We start from the raw sequence: 13,804 nt of genomic DNA, 5'->3' as shown, positions 1-13,804 counted from the left end.
TGGGGTTCTTTGTTGACTGTGCTGCGGTATCCATCGCCATTTCGAGAGTCTAGTCCTTTCTCTTATAGTCCCGTCGGTTGGAATGATAAGCGATGGATGTCAACGACTTCTTGTCCATTACCATTGAGGGTTTGTCCTCACACGTCTAGACAGTTCTGAGGTCTCCACCTGAAATGATCAAGGGACATGCTTCCTACCTGTCGTTGTACCCTCTGGTCGCACCCGTTCTTCGTATATTTGGTACTTCTTTGGTTGTTTACACTTCAAGGAGCTGCAATGTGAGCCTGCTGTGAAACTACTAGTAGACGTGTCCGATCAGCCGCATGATTCTAAAAACACAGGAGTCTTGTGAGACGAACAAGCCCCTGCCCAGGGTTCTCGAATGAATAAATTGAACTCGAACTCATAGGCTTGTTCCTGGTACTCTGGGGTCAAGGCTCGGCATGAAGAGTAGCTCGCGACCCATATGCAAAACAAGCAAATTATGGAAGAGGAGGTTGTACTTAGCGGTGGCGATTACACTGGCTTCAGATTGGGCAACGCCATATCCCACAGAGATGACCTGAAGAAGATTATCGTCGTTGATGTATCATCCATCATTGCTTCGTGCGCACAGAACGCGTATGCTGCGAGTCTGCGACGCTGAGCTCTGTCCCATCCCAAGATTCCATTCTGAATCATCGGGTTTGCCCCCAGCACTTGAGAGGGTTTTCTTTTAATACCGGAGGTTTGCGTTTGGATTCTGGCTTAGTTGTCGTGAGCCATGTACCAAGTGGCACACGGGACACCAGATCTAGACGCCATCTTCAGCCCAAGAGTTGTCAGTGACTCCAAACCAAAGCGCGAAAGTGGAAGAAAAGGAAGGCGAAGAAAATATGGGAAGAAGGAATGAGAGGAGACGAGGGCAGAGAGGAATTACCTTAAATTTGTGACTGTCCCTGGTGGGCCTGGCGGCCGGAATGTCCAGAATTCTTGAAGAGGTGGGATCGAATGTAGCCGACTGTTGTCATCGAAGGAGGAGGCTATTCGTGATTTGGAAGACTTTCACTGAAATAGAAAGTGTTTAGTAGACTGCTGGAAGAGTAAAAACAGTGCTGCCTGTCCGTGGGTGCTTTGAGAGCCGGGTTGAGAGGAAGGAGCGAGCAGTGCTTGCCAACCTCTGGAGCAACCAGCTTGCTCAGAAGTTGGGGATAGCAAACATAAAAGTGGCGCCAACTTATCCTGTCTTCAACAATTAAGGCTCGCAGATGGCTCAGCTGGCAACCGTCTCGCTCGTCAAAACTCGAATAGGAAGCACCTATGCTAACTGAAACTGACAGAATCGTGTGCTAGTCTTGTCCCTCTCGCTGCACACGGGTTGCTGGCGGTGCAAAGAGCCCCCCAACCTAAACTTTGCATCTCCCATCAAGTATTGCTAGCCTTGCTTTCTCTGTATTTGCCCGGTTTAGCCAGCGTGATAGCGGCTGGGCAACTAACTTTGCTCTCACTTGCTTACCACCCTCCCCCCATGTCTGAGTTCTGTTCATGTTCGCACGAGCACCACCCGACCGTCAGTGTAAGTAACTCCCCCTACCTACCCAAGACGTTCGAGTTCGAGTCGCCAGACGAGCCATCGCGAGATTCTTCTTTTTTGACATTTCTTCAACCCCATGTTGGCACCCATGACCAGGAACATGTTATTCAAACCCTTCACAACGAGTCGGTGTTGGGAGCTCGTTGGTTTCGTAATGTATGCGATAGCTCGCCACATGGAAGTGAATCTCTATTTTTGGCTTCAGGTGGCCTGATGGTTCATAGTGGTCACCCGGCCCAGTGTCCTCAAGCATGGGACGTGCAAGTGAGTTCCCTCGCAACCCAGCAACCCAGCACCCCAACAGCCCAAACTTTGGCACGTTTTGGAAGGCTCTTTCAGGTAAGTTAATCCTTGACCACGGCCATTACGCAGATAAACACGATCAAAGAAGATTTCGCTTCGTCACCTACTGCCCTTCACGTGGCACATCTTTGTGCCTCCTGAAGAGGTGGAAGATTGACCTGAACCTTACTGAACCCCCAAGTCCCCTCACCAAAGACCCCGAGGACATAACCCAAGTCCCATGGAGTGTGTCTAGTCTATTTATCACTTGCTCAAAAGCAGCGTTGTTCATTTCAAGTGCCTACCTATACGGCTTATTCTGCTCTGGTCTGGCCCTTACCCGGAAAGCTGAGACCCATACAGGTGACCCCTTTTCTCGATGAGCACAGAGGAGGCGGCAAAGGCCTTGGGAATACCCGATTTACCAATGCGCCTTGTATCTGAACTACACGTCTATACGCTTACAAAACGTCTTTTGGATGAAGCAGCTAGCCAAGAGAGTACTTTACCTTGAAGTGCCATCTCGGCATGTTGCTATTGACCCCTCTGGTAGTAACAGCCAACATCGATCTCTACCCATCTTTGCTGCATGCTTAGCCCATGTATGCTGTGCGGCACTGTATACAGCTTCACGCTCGTAACTGCGTTCCAGAGTCCATGTAGATATAGAAGAGTGAGAAGGTAATGCAACTCGACGCCGGTAGCTAAACCACACAACCGATAGGCAAAGTGAAATCCATCCTAACTTAGCCCAGCAGTAATCCCACCACGCCCCCAGCAGCAAACGTCGTAGCTACTGTGAGGAAGCTCGACGTCGACAGCAAAGAGATGCCACTGATGCCATGTCCCGACGTGCATCCTCCCGCCATCCTCGACCCTAGAACCATCAGAAAACCGCCCAGCCCAGCCATAACCGGCGATATGGATACCTCATTCACCTGTGCCAAAGCCGGCACTACCCTCGACAGCGCCCACGCTCCTGCCACGACACCTCCAGAGAATAGGATATTCCCTGGCCCTCGCGGGCAATCACCCATCAACAGCCTTCCCATGTCCTCATAGGACGTCGATGTGCCCAGCAACCTGCCCCTCAAGACCAACGACACCACCTGCGCCGCCGCTATCAGCAAACCTCCCAAAACAGGCGACAGCTTGGCCTGAGACGCGATCCTAGCCCTTGACGAGGCAGCCAGCACTGCCAGCACACACACTACCTCAAACACGCCAGCCGCCATGATCCTACTGACCCCTAGCGCCTCGTGGACCGTCACCATTTCCTTTCTCTTTTCGATTCCCTTTCCTTTTGCTGTCCCTTCCCCCTCCTCCCCATCCTCCGTAACAGTGGTCGTTGTCGTTGTCGTCGCCACGGTGCCGTTGCAAGGATACTTCACCAAGTTGATCCCCTCCGGCTGTTGACGACGACGGCTCCGCGGCCTTGGCACGAGCAGCGACCATATCAAGCCGGCCAGCACCGCCCCGCCAAAGGCATACACGCCCGACCGGACACCGCCCACCCCGAGCTGGACGAGCACAGTGCCCGGGCAGGCGCCCGACAGCGCCATCCCTGTGCCGAGCAGCGCACCGCCTAGGATGTTCCCGTCGTAAGAGGGCGAGGTGGATAAAAGGCCTACGGAGGAAGGTGGCTTAGGGGCCAGGTGGGTGAGCGAGAGGGTTTGTGTGGCTGTCAGGAGGAGGCTGGGATTCATTGTGTCAGTGAGTTACTAAGGTGAGGGTATGCGGTGGTTAGTAAGGGGTTGAAAAGGGGGAATATGGAGAATGGGGAAAAGGCAAGTGCAAAGAAGGCAGGGACATACGTGCTGCCCGCGGCGGCGGTGAGGAAGGTCTGGAGCATGTGGAAGTTGGTGAAGTCGAACTGGGAGAGGATGGTGGCCGGTTGGTGGACGCCCGAAGCGGTAAGGGCGGCGCCCATTGCGGCGCCGGCGAGGACATTGTTCATTGTTTGGATATCGTGGAGGGTGTGCGATACCTAGACAGAATGTCTGCTGGATTGACGGCAAGACCTCGCGTGCCATCACTTCTGGAAATTTCAGGAAGGCTTGGGACCGGACACCAGACGAGATTTATTCATCCATAGCTATTCCAGCATACATGCATGTTGTGGCCATGGCTCAGCGAGCGGGGGCGAGGAGGCCAACACCATCGGCAACTCGGCCGCAGGGATAGCATAATTTCATACGGATGGTTTTCATCGAAGATTGCTGAACGCGTCGACAGGGGATGCTAAGGTTTCAGCCCGGCTTCTTGCCCCATGCCTGCCACGAGCCGGCGATTCCTTGGGCCATCTTTTCCAAGTTGCAGTGTAGTGTGGCGGTCAACTTGGCAGGAGCGTGGAAGATCCGACAGGAAACAGCTCCTGCAGTTCAAGTTCTGTTTGGTGCAATAGGTGGCTGCTCCTGCCCTCCTTCGCGGCACTGTTCAAGAGAAAGGAAAGAGAAAAAGCATGCAATGCAAGTGCTCGAATTCAGCATCCCTCAAGTGTGCCCGGCAAGGCATCCTCGAATCCTGTGTAATCTGCCAATGCAATAAAGATGCACAAAGCCAGCCGAGCCAGCCATGGTGGTTTCCTATGCTTAATTAGCGACATGTGGCACGACGCGGCGACCACATTGTTGGGTCCTGATGGATCCATGGGTCAGATGGGGTTAGATGACACTGGTGGCCTCTTATTCGTGCCCGTGCACCCTTTCTCCCAGCACCTTGAGAAGCTTGTTGGTCGCCGATGTGACGAAGGGTCTCGGGCTCCTGCACCTGTAAATCCCCACTGGAGCCGAAACCCGGGTTGAGTGGAGCCCTAGGCCGGGCACCTCACTGAGTCAAACTTGACGGCCGTGCCATCTCCGTCCATCAACGTCGTACATCGCCGAGCAGCATGCACGTCATTGTTTCAAGTTCCACAGCAGGCCATCGCTTCAGGTCGCCGACATACAACAACAGAAGAAGATCGCGTTGGGCTCGGTTTCCGAACCTCAATGCGCTTCGTAACTGATGTGGCGGTTGATACCTCCGTACAGTCACTGGTTTCATACACAACTAGATTATCGCAGACGGAACAAGCTCCGGAACCACCTCAGTCAAGGGCGCACTTCCAAAGCAATGAAGCATCCGTTGTTGTGTCTCACGGCGAAACAATGCCGTTCCATGAGAAAGCGAAACCAACTAATAATATTGCTAGGACACTGCTGCTTTTCGGGGTACATACATCAAGGGAGTTATGTCGATATTTCGGCCTTATATTGGATAGGGTGGCCTTCATCATCTTTCTTGTCCGTTGAGGATTCTCGATCTAGGTACTCCAGGAAGCCCCGCCCGACGATACTGGATTGCTGAGGTACTCTTGATTTATTCGATTTACTCAAGGCAAAAGCGGTCTACTTGCCTGGACGCACGCCAGATCACATACAGGACGAGATCTCTACTTGACGGGGTGGCTTGTTCCTACGCTTCTTACTCAAGTGGGTTCTTACATACATTACCACTGACTCCAACCCTCGCGCCCACAGCTCGTTGATAACCAAAACATATCCTATGCGGTGTCTTCCTGGCCTTATACACGACTCATCATTCCAACGCTTTTATGTTCTTCAAACTCTTCCCCTTGAGATCCCTTCAGACCTCTCCCCTCTGTAAGCGAGGTAGTGACAGAAGAAATCATTGACAACTCTCCCTTCCTTAATATTAGTGCATAGGTACATAGTGCACAATGGATACAGAGCCCCGACTACGTACCTGTGCCCGCCGGCGGTAAACCTCCATGAAGGTTGCCCAGCCAAAGCTGCTCAGCAACCACCTCCAACCAGCGGACAACGTCCAGTTATCCCGCTGCCGGGCGCGCCGAGCCGGACAGAACCTCGCCGAACCGAGATTGAACCCCCCGCCTTCATGTGAACACTCACCGGCGACCAGTACCACCGGGGAAGTTGGCTGCCTCGGCGGACTGGAAAGGAGAAGGACGAGGACAGAAGAGAGACTATTGCAAGTACATACATACGAATACACGTACCTATCAATATGTGTAGAGCGAGGGGGTTCGCTAAAGTGTGGTGACAGCCTTAGTAAAATGCTGTATGTGGAAGTTGGGGGCGACATGTCACGATGATAGTTGTCTTGGCACCGACCAACCCGGGTTTCCGACAGCAACCACGCAATCTCTCTTCCCGTCCCCTTCTTGGGCATGTCTTGCGGCATGTCTAGATTGCTCACCGAGGCTACGTAGTTGTATGTTTACCCGCAAAGGCCGGAAGATTGACAAACAACACCAACACCATCACCCTGATAGGGCTGGATCATGCATATAACCGCCAATCACACCCAACAACACGAAAGGGTCGGTCTGTTAGGCATAAGCCACCGCAAACCAAAGATTTCCATTGTTTATCGCAACTTGTTGCCCAACTGGTTGCTTGGTCTACCCATCCTCGATAGCACTGCATGCAACCAGCCCAATCCCAATTAACCCTCCATCATTTTGACCAGGAATCCAAACGGCCTTGTGCTTCCCAACCGAGCACTAGCATTCCCATCATCCTCCCTCCTCAAATACACTCCCCGGTTGCCTTCCATCTACCATATATGTCCAATTCAGTGCTGCACGAGAAATGAGTGACATGCCCCCTAGACCCAAACCTGACCAGACCATGCAAAAGAGTGACGTGCATACTCTTCCGAAGACAGAGTAGCGGGTATCTCAAAAATGTTATGCCAAAAACCCAGACCCTTATCCAACAATGCAAATCACAAAAAAGGGTCGTTATAGACATTACCCCAAGGAGCGTCATGAAGTTCGTAATTATCCATCCCCATTCCCATCATCGTCCCTCATCGATCCATCAGGCGTAAGGACTGTTTAGAAGGGGGAAAAAGACTCATCCACCCATTCAATACCTCCGCATTAAAAATAGCTTTTTTGACACAGGAATTAAGTATTAAGAAGTGAAGATGCTCGCGAAACATCAAGCTGCCATCTAAAGCAAGAAGATGGCGGCCAGGAAATAAGCAAACACATTGCCCGGGCCAAAGATGCCACGCGGGGCCATCCTAGCCGGGGCAGCGGCAGTGGCAAGGGGGCGGGTCGTCGTAGGCGACGTGGGTGACGTCCCATTCCGCGAGGTTGGACCCACCGTCAGGCTGGGCGTGAACGTCGGGATGACTTTTGATTCCGACGAGGTCGAGGTCGAAGTCGAGGTCAAAGTCGAGGTCGAGGTAGGGATCGAGGTCGAGGACGGGGGAACTTCCGAGGCGACTTCTGACGAGGTCGGTGATGGCCTAGCCGAGGTTGTGGTCGAGGGACTGATCGGCACGGGAGCCGTTTCCGTATTCGGCGCCTCCTGCGTCCGGGAAGTGAGCGTCGGCGTTCCTGTCACTTGGGTTTGTGGCGGCGTGTTGGTGACCTGTGATGCCCCGGGCTGAAGGTCGCAGAAGCCAAGGAACTGCTCGAACTTGGAATCCAAGTAAACCCTCTTGGTAATCACAACATCGGCGACATTTGCCTCAATGCATATATGACAGCTGTCATAATATTCCCTGAAAACAGAGTCGGGCTGGCATAGTTCTGGCGACTTGCCGACGCGCTGGGCCTCCAAGTACGCGTTGTTGCAAATGTCGAAGCAAACAGCTGGTACGACCGTTTCGTCCCGCTTCAATAGAAGATGCGTATGGTCCCGTGCGTAATGCTTCGTCGTAGTTGTCACGGCGGACGTCGTGGTCTGTGCCGGGAAGTGCGAAATGCTCGTCTGAGAGGCCCAGTCGCCTGTCGTGACCGTTGTCTTCTTCCCATCAATCACGGTCACAACCTCGTCAAACTCGAAAATCTCGTAGCTTAAACCAAACGCATTGGGGTTGAGGTTGAAATAGCCCTCAGTAGGAGGATACCAGCTCGTCTCGTTCTCGGGCCACTCCACCCGCGGGTAATAAGGCGCCGGCAGGCAGCGACCTGGATCGCAGACATAATCATCGCTCGGAGAGTCTGCCCACACATTACAAGCTCCGGGCTTTATGGGCATACAGACCAATCCGGGATCGCAGCCCCATGTCTGATCCCGACGCGTTGCACCAGGTGCCGCGGCGTTCTGGGTCGGAACGGCACAGACCACCACCTCAGTTGTAACGGTAGGACCGGGGACGGACACGGTAGGACCCGGGACGGATATTGTGACCGGGGGAAGAGTGGCGGTCGTGACTTCGGTTACCGTGGGTCCGGGTATAACGGTTGTGATGGTCGTTCCGTCCTCTGTCACGGTGATGGTGATTGCAGGCAGAACTGTAGTGAACGTGGTGACGACAGTGGAGGCAGGCAGCGTAGTGAGGCTGACGACCGTGTTCGTGACCGTATCCGTGACCTCTTCGGTCAAAGTGCTCACGCTAACGAGCGTGCTCGTGACTTCTCTCGTAAATGTGCTCACGGTTGTAAAGGTGGTGGTGCTCGTCGCCGTCACCGTCGACGTTTGAGTGGTGAAGATAGTCGTGCTATCGGTCACGGTGACAGGGAAGGAGGTAGTAAATGTGGAGACGGTGGTGAAGGTGCTTGTCTCTGTCAGTGTCGTTGGCACAAGTTCTGTCGTGGTGACAATAGAGGTCAAGGTGGTTGGGATTGTGGTTGGAACGAATTCGGTGGCCGTGACTGTGTCAGTCAACGTCGTCGGAATCGTCGTTGGGACAGTCGTCGGGACCTCAGTCGTCTATAGCGGTCAGCAACCTACAAGGAGTGAGCCCTGGTGGCATGGTTTCCAAGTGCTTACATATGTTGTCGTCACGGTTTCTGTCTTCCATATCGTGTGATTGTTTACGACAGTATACGGGTAGCTGGTTGTGAAGGTGCTTGTCTCAGTTCGCGTTTCGGTCGTTGGCACATATTCTGTCGTCGGGACCGTCGTGGGGACAGTAGTGAAAATTTCGGTCGTCTAGAGGCATCAGAAACAGCTTGCCGTCAGGGGGGAGCGCAGCATTATCATTATGAACTTACATAGGTGGTCGTGGCGGTCGTAGTGTGCCAAATCGTCTGGTTGTTTATGACTGTGTATATATAGCGAGTGGTAAAGGTGCTTGTCTCCGTCAGTGTTGTGGGCACAAATTCAGTAGCCGTGACAGTGTTGGTCAATGTCGTCGGGACCGTTGTTGGAATTTTGGTCGTCTGTTGAAGTCAGTGGACAGCTCGCTAGATATGCAGTGGTCTTCGCCGGCGCGCTCTCATGACTTACATAGGTTGTTGTGACGGTATCTGTCGTCCATATTGTCCGGTTGTTGATCACCGTGTACGGGTAGCTGGTCGTGAACGTCGTAGTTTCAGTCCTGGTGACAGTGAAGCTACTTGTTTCAGTTGTGGCCTTGGTGATTGTGGTGGGAATTGTTGTCTTGACTGTTTCGGTTGCGGTGGTCGTCTCCCACTTAGTTGTCGTGCTAACCACGCATTGGTCCGTATGCCTTTTGCAGACAGTGAAGGTCTCGGTAACCGGGTAGGACTAGTCGAGTCAGCTATGTCGTTAACATGGCTTAGAGAACTCACCGTTGTATAGGTTGACAGGTGCGTCGTGGTGATGAACTTGGTTGTTCTGCCTTCGAGTCAGCCTGGGGCGAGTGTATATCAAGGCTAACAGCCGGCACTCACCCAATGGTTTGTGTAGCAGTAGCCGTGGCTGTTGCAGTAGCCGTGGCAGTCACGTTGACGCTGACTTCGTGAGTGGTTAGCCAGCTCACGGTCGCCGTCGCAGTGGCCGTGGCGGTATCCGTAACCGTAACCTAGGGCTGTCAGCAAGTACGCAGCATGCAAGGGGCGGCTGTTCTGAGTGCGTACGGTGGACGCCGAAGCCGTAACGGTAACCTAAAACCGTCAGTAACGCAGGCGGGATGCGAGGGTGGTTCTGAATCCATACCGTGGCCGCGGAAGCTGTTACAGTCTCGCTGAATTGCTGTTAGAAGGCTTATATACAAGTGAATCAAGGTCTCATACGTTACAGTGACGCTGGCCATGTTAGCAGAGTTCAATTGCTAGGCATTCCGAGCTTGTACTCACGTTGCTGCGCTGTGCTTCTCCGTCATCGTCTTGGTCTCGGTCGTGGTGACCGTCATTGTACTCGTACACCAATGGGCCACGACGTTCTCTTGCACCTCGACCGCTTCGCCCGAGTTCTCTGTCTCATTCGTCCTCTTGTACACAGGTTCCTCCGCTGCAAAAGCGACATGAACGAGGGACAAGACCCCTAGGCCTTGGATCAGCTTCGAGAGAAGCATTCTGCTCAGATGGAGCCGTCACACGAGCAGAGAAAGCCGTCTCAAAGCGAAACGAGTGCGAGAGCAACGAGTGAGGTTGGCATATGCTATGCGAAAGGCGGCCGAGGGTCGGCGGTGCCTGCCGATCATATAAGGCTGGACAGGGTGGGTGCGATGGCAGGCAGCTCACAAGTGCGCTTTCGGTGGATGTTACCGGTACGGCTGAGCGAGGCTTGGCAGGCTGGCTTGACTCGGAGACGGTTTTCAAGCTGCGCCGCGTTCAAAGCCTTGGAACGTTGTTGATCGTCACAGAAAGCGCTCTTGATTTTCGTCGACCCTGATCTCGAGCGGAGCGGCCACTGCTTCCCGGAGGGTCACGATAGAGGAACCGAGAAGGAAGGAAGAAAAAAGAGCTTGGTCGAGCTGTTGGAACTCCCAGCGAGCACTCGCCTGCATAGTCCCGCGGGGACCCTTGGCTGCGGACTGCCCCATAAGGATGGTTACCTGATTGCGTACATAATGGAACTCCATGGTTGCCGCGATGGGATGGTGAGCTCCGTACCCCTGCTCGAGATTTCCACCCAACCTGGAGCCCAGGTACGAAGCACGATAATTACCTACCCCATAGCAGTATAAGCCTGTAAGGAGTATTGTACGGTACAGTACGTATTCCATGTCCGAGAAGCGGGAAGCCAATAACATGAAAAGCAGGGCGCCGCCTGGCCGCAGCCCCGATGTTCACCTCAGCATCAACCGCAGCAGCAGCAGCTCTCGCTACTCGCGCTTTTTAACAACGTTAGGGCTCTCTCTAGACTCGTTGGACAGCACTATGCTGCGATCCTAAGTTAGACTGTTGCCAGAAACAGTGTTGTCCGCGGCCTGAGAGGTCCTCAAGGTCTCGATGGGCTTTTACCCACGACAAGCGGGGAGGCTGGCGTAAGCATACACCGCAAACAACACGAACGGGTGAGGCGACGGAGGAATTGCTTTTGCCTCGACGTTGCATTCCCGGTGGGGCTGGTGAGTGGAACGTGAGCAGAGGTTGGGCTGGGGTGGAAACCTGCTGTGAGTGGCTTGTCAAGCCCCCGGGTGGCTCGGGCTGAGCATTGGGACATCCGAAAGGACTTCACTTGTCCGCGTTCTGCCCCTCCCGTGCTTTCTTGGGGGCCACCGTCACTATCTGGGGCTCCCATGCCCAGCAACATCTCCAGGCAAATGTACGGAGGTAATGGCGCGCCAAATCCATATCCAGACGAGAAACACACAGGTCTCCCCGGATTGCAGTTGCAAATCGAGCGGCAGGATGGGCCGGCAGTCCATGTGTGCGACCTTGGGTTACTTCACTCCACCACTTGGAGCAAGACCGAAAGGAAACGGGCAGAAAGCAACCGGGTACCTGAAGGGAGGCGTATGTATGTATGTACGTCTCTCATCTGCCGCTGTCCGACGGCGACGGTTCTGTTGGTCGATTCAAAGCATCCATAACGTTATTTTTGTTTATTAGCCGTGATGGGCGTCGAACTTCCGGAGTGTGCCTTGCATAGGTAGTCAACGTGGGGTGGAGAGCCAACAACGCCTCGGCTTGCTCGGTTGGAAGGTGACCAATCCCAAAGGTGACGCGACCCAGGCTGGTCTGCATGGTATCGGGCCTGATGAGTCGTCTAGGCGACGGCACACCAGTCTATACTTCGTACATCAGGACGCTCTCGGCGCGCCCAGCTCCAAGTTGGTGTACTGTACACGTGTAAGCCTTGTGTTGTGAGGAGATGGATCCGTAGCTGAAAGTTATTTTCCCTCATGTTCGATGACATTGAAATGGTTAACAACTGAACGCAGCCAAAATCCCGATCAAGAAGGAAGGAGGAGTTTGCTAAACCTGGCATTGAATGATTGGATGATTTCCGTCCCAGTTTAGCCAAGGCTGGAAGGCCAGATGGCGGGACCCAATATGGCGGGCGGGGCGGGAAGCGCTAACCAGCCCTAGTAAAATCCCTGCCGATTGCCCCGCTCCCCCGCCGTCAACAACACTGACAGCAAAAGCAATGCACAATCTCACATCTCGTCAGCCTTCTCGGGATGCCTCTGGAACAAAGTTTCTCGGGAAACACCGACTACTGTACTTCGTATTCTACTGTATGTATATCTCAATAGTGCCTCCGGTTGATCTTGGACGATAGGATCACCTTCACCATAGTCACCAGAACCGCCCTTTGCATATCTGTCCGCTTACTGTACCCGGGTCGGAGCAAACAGTCTCGCCAGTCGTCCCAGGCGCATCAGGGGCAATGCGAAGCAAAAGCTAACGTTACAGCTCCCGGTCACGGCCGGTCCGTACACAGACCAAACTGCCTGCACCTTCTCGAGCAGTCATTACGGCTTGTTCTAGGCGCGACTGTTCGCCACTTTGAATATTAAAGAGTATGGTGTTGGGTCGAATGCTTGGAGGGCTATATGAGAGAGCATCCCGCACTTTGCCACAGCAGCCGTCCATCTTCGACACGAAGACGGGTTTTGATCGTGTTCTATTGGTGGGGAAGGTTGCACTCATTGGGAGCGAGCGTGCATCCCGTCCGTCCTCGCACGATGCTTGTACCGGTAGACCTGGATAACGCACACCCTTGTAGTGTGGTTAGTTATCGAGGTGTCACAGCAGCTGCCAGAAACAGACACGATCCACGGCAAGTTGGCAACTGCGAGAAGCGACGAAAGAGGTGTAGGTAATTTACACAATGGATTTATTGTACTGTAATTACAACTATTTACATATAATCGTGGAGCCGCAGCCTCGGGTTCAAAACGGTTCATCCCGTCCCTGATCAACCGCAATCGGCTGATTCAACCCGGGCATGATCCCTGACATTAATTGACTGAATTGCGAACAGGTTCAGTATTTTCCTTGTTTCACTGTTAAGTCGATCTGCGCTGCCATCGGGCATCGGGTTGCCTAACACCGGTGAAGTATCCGTAAAGCAGAATGAGTGAACAAGGTGCAAAGCACCGGTCCTAAGTACTGTAGGGAGACCCGGCATGACACACTGAGACCGAGACTCGGGCCGGGCTCAATGAAGCTGGGGCGGTGTGGCCTTGGAACGCCGCACTTCTCGGCGACGCAGCCATAACCGCCACAGCAATTACCGGAAAGCCCTAAATTCACTAGATCGGCGCCGGTCCTAGGAACTGACATCAATGCAAATGGCCAACCGAGTCACTTAGGTTTATTGATGAACTGAAGGGTGGCAAGTCCGTATTTGGTGGTGTACTGTACTATACACGTAGGTCAGGTACTAGTCTGCAGGCCTGAAAAATAAACTTAGGTAAGTACCGGAACGATCGCCTTCATGATGTGCTGTATCCGTATGTAAGGTAGGTATGTATGTCATACATACAATACATTGAGTGCAATGTAACTTCAGGTTACCGTACGGAGGTATACAGGATTAGATAGAACTGCGGGGAGAACCTGTCCCCGGCGCTTGTGTATGTAACTCGGCATTGCCATTCCGTTCCCGAGCCGTCTTGAATTATCCAGCAGAGGAGATAGGTAGGGTAACCACTGATCGGCACATACAGCAAGAGGTCTTTGAAGTTTACACTACATGGCGAGCATGGCAACCAACAACAAAAGGCAATCCCCCCCTCACTGCTGGTCTGGCTGCTAGGCCGAGCCTTGCAGGCATAGGGCCGGCTGTAGCGGGCCAGGCTAACAGACCGGTAAGCTAACAAATA

The 13,804-nt window shown here is 53.4% G+C and overlaps 4 protein-coding genes across 4 annotated transcripts; 1 reads left to right on the top strand and 3 right to left on the bottom strand.

Moving 5' to 3' along the window:
* Positions 1–1,220: 1,220 nt before the first annotated feature.
* N656DRAFT_433489 (uncharacterized protein) lies at positions 1,221–2,450 on the top strand. Its single transcript, XM_064809633.1, has 2 exons — positions 1,221–1,912; positions 2,219–2,450. Exons 1-2 carry the CDS (start codon positions 1,508–1,510, stop codon positions 2,297–2,299), a joined length of 486 nt encoding a protein of 161 aa, XP_064666059.1. The 5' UTR covers positions 1,221–1,507; the 3' UTR covers positions 2,300–2,450.
* A 151-nt stretch (positions 2,451–2,601) lies between these two features.
* N656DRAFT_771860 (uncharacterized protein) lies at positions 2,602–3,812 on the bottom strand (the record flags this gene model as incomplete). Its single annotated transcript, XM_064813891.1, has 2 exons — positions 2,602–3,550; positions 3,670–3,812. The coding sequence occupies 2 exons, from the start codon at positions 3,810–3,812 to the stop codon at positions 2,602–2,604; spliced, it is 1,092 nt and encodes a 363-aa protein (XP_064666058.1).
* Positions 3,813–5,311: 1,499 nt separating this feature from the next.
* Positions 5,312–6,234, bottom strand: N656DRAFT_433087 (uncharacterized protein). The gene is made up of 2 exons (XM_064809632.1): positions 5,603–6,234; positions 5,312–5,540 (listed from the first exon to the last, which is right to left on the bottom strand). The coding sequence occupies exons 1-2, from the start codon at positions 6,059–6,061 to the stop codon at positions 5,421–5,423; spliced, it is 579 nt and encodes a 192-aa protein (XP_064666057.1). The 5' UTR covers positions 6,062–6,234; the 3' UTR covers positions 5,312–5,420.
* A 510-nt stretch (positions 6,235–6,744) lies between these two features.
* On the bottom strand, positions 6,745–10,241 carry N656DRAFT_432861 (uncharacterized protein). The gene is made up of 10 exons (XM_064809631.1): positions 9,882–10,241; positions 9,819–9,830; positions 9,742–9,769; positions 9,663–9,689; positions 9,477–9,607; positions 9,375–9,420; positions 9,070–9,330; positions 8,835–9,002; positions 8,611–8,772; positions 6,745–8,550 (listed from the first exon to the last, which is right to left on the bottom strand). Exons 1-10 carry the CDS (start codon positions 10,097–10,099, stop codon positions 6,838–6,840), a joined length of 2,766 nt encoding a protein of 921 aa, XP_064666056.1. The 5' UTR covers positions 10,100–10,241; the 3' UTR covers positions 6,745–6,837.
* Positions 10,242–13,804: the final 3,563 nt, after the last annotated feature.

This window comes from Canariomyces notabilis (assembly GCF_033297395.1).
Source record: "Canariomyces notabilis strain CBS 508.74 unplaced genomic scaffold N656scaffold_32, whole genome shotgun sequence".
NCBI lineage: Eukaryota > Fungi > Ascomycota > Sordariomycetes > Sordariales > Chaetomiaceae > Canariomyces > Canariomyces notabilis.
This window is presented reverse-complemented; position numbering and strand designations above follow the sequence as displayed.

What these genes read in the sequence shown, in the direction of transcription:
- N656DRAFT_433489 (XM_064809633.1), top strand. Translation starts at nt 1,508, where the DNA reads ATGTCTGAGTTCTGTTCATGTTCGCACGAGCACCACCCGACCGTCAGT. An exon ending in GTTTTGGAAGGCTCTTTCAG is followed by an intron (nt 1,913 to 2,218) that starts GTAAGTTAATCC and finishes AGACCCATACAG; the next exon opens with GTGACCCCTTTTCTCGATGA.
- N656DRAFT_433087 (XM_064809632.1), bottom strand. Translation starts at nt 6,061, where the DNA reads ATGCCGCAAGACATGCCCAAGAAGGGGACGGGAAGAGAGATTGCGTGG. An exon ending in TTTACCGCCGGCGGGCACAG is followed by an intron (nt 5,541 to 5,602) that starts GTACGTAGTCGG and finishes ATATTAAGGAAG; the next exon opens with GGAGAGTTGTCAATGATTTC.
- N656DRAFT_432861 (XM_064809631.1), bottom strand. Translation starts at nt 10,099, where the DNA reads ATGCTTCTCTCGAAGCTGATCCAAGGCCTAGGGGTCTTGTCCCTCGTT. An exon ending in ACTGCTACACAAACCATTGG is followed by an intron (nt 9,421 to 9,476) that starts GTGAGTGCCGGC and finishes ACTCGAAGGCAG; the next exon opens with AACAACCAAGTTCATCACCA. An exon ending in ACCTGTCAACCTATACAACG is followed by an intron (nt 9,331 to 9,374) that starts GTGAGTTCTCTA and finishes TGACTCGACTAG; the next exon opens with TCCTACCCGGTTACCGAGAC.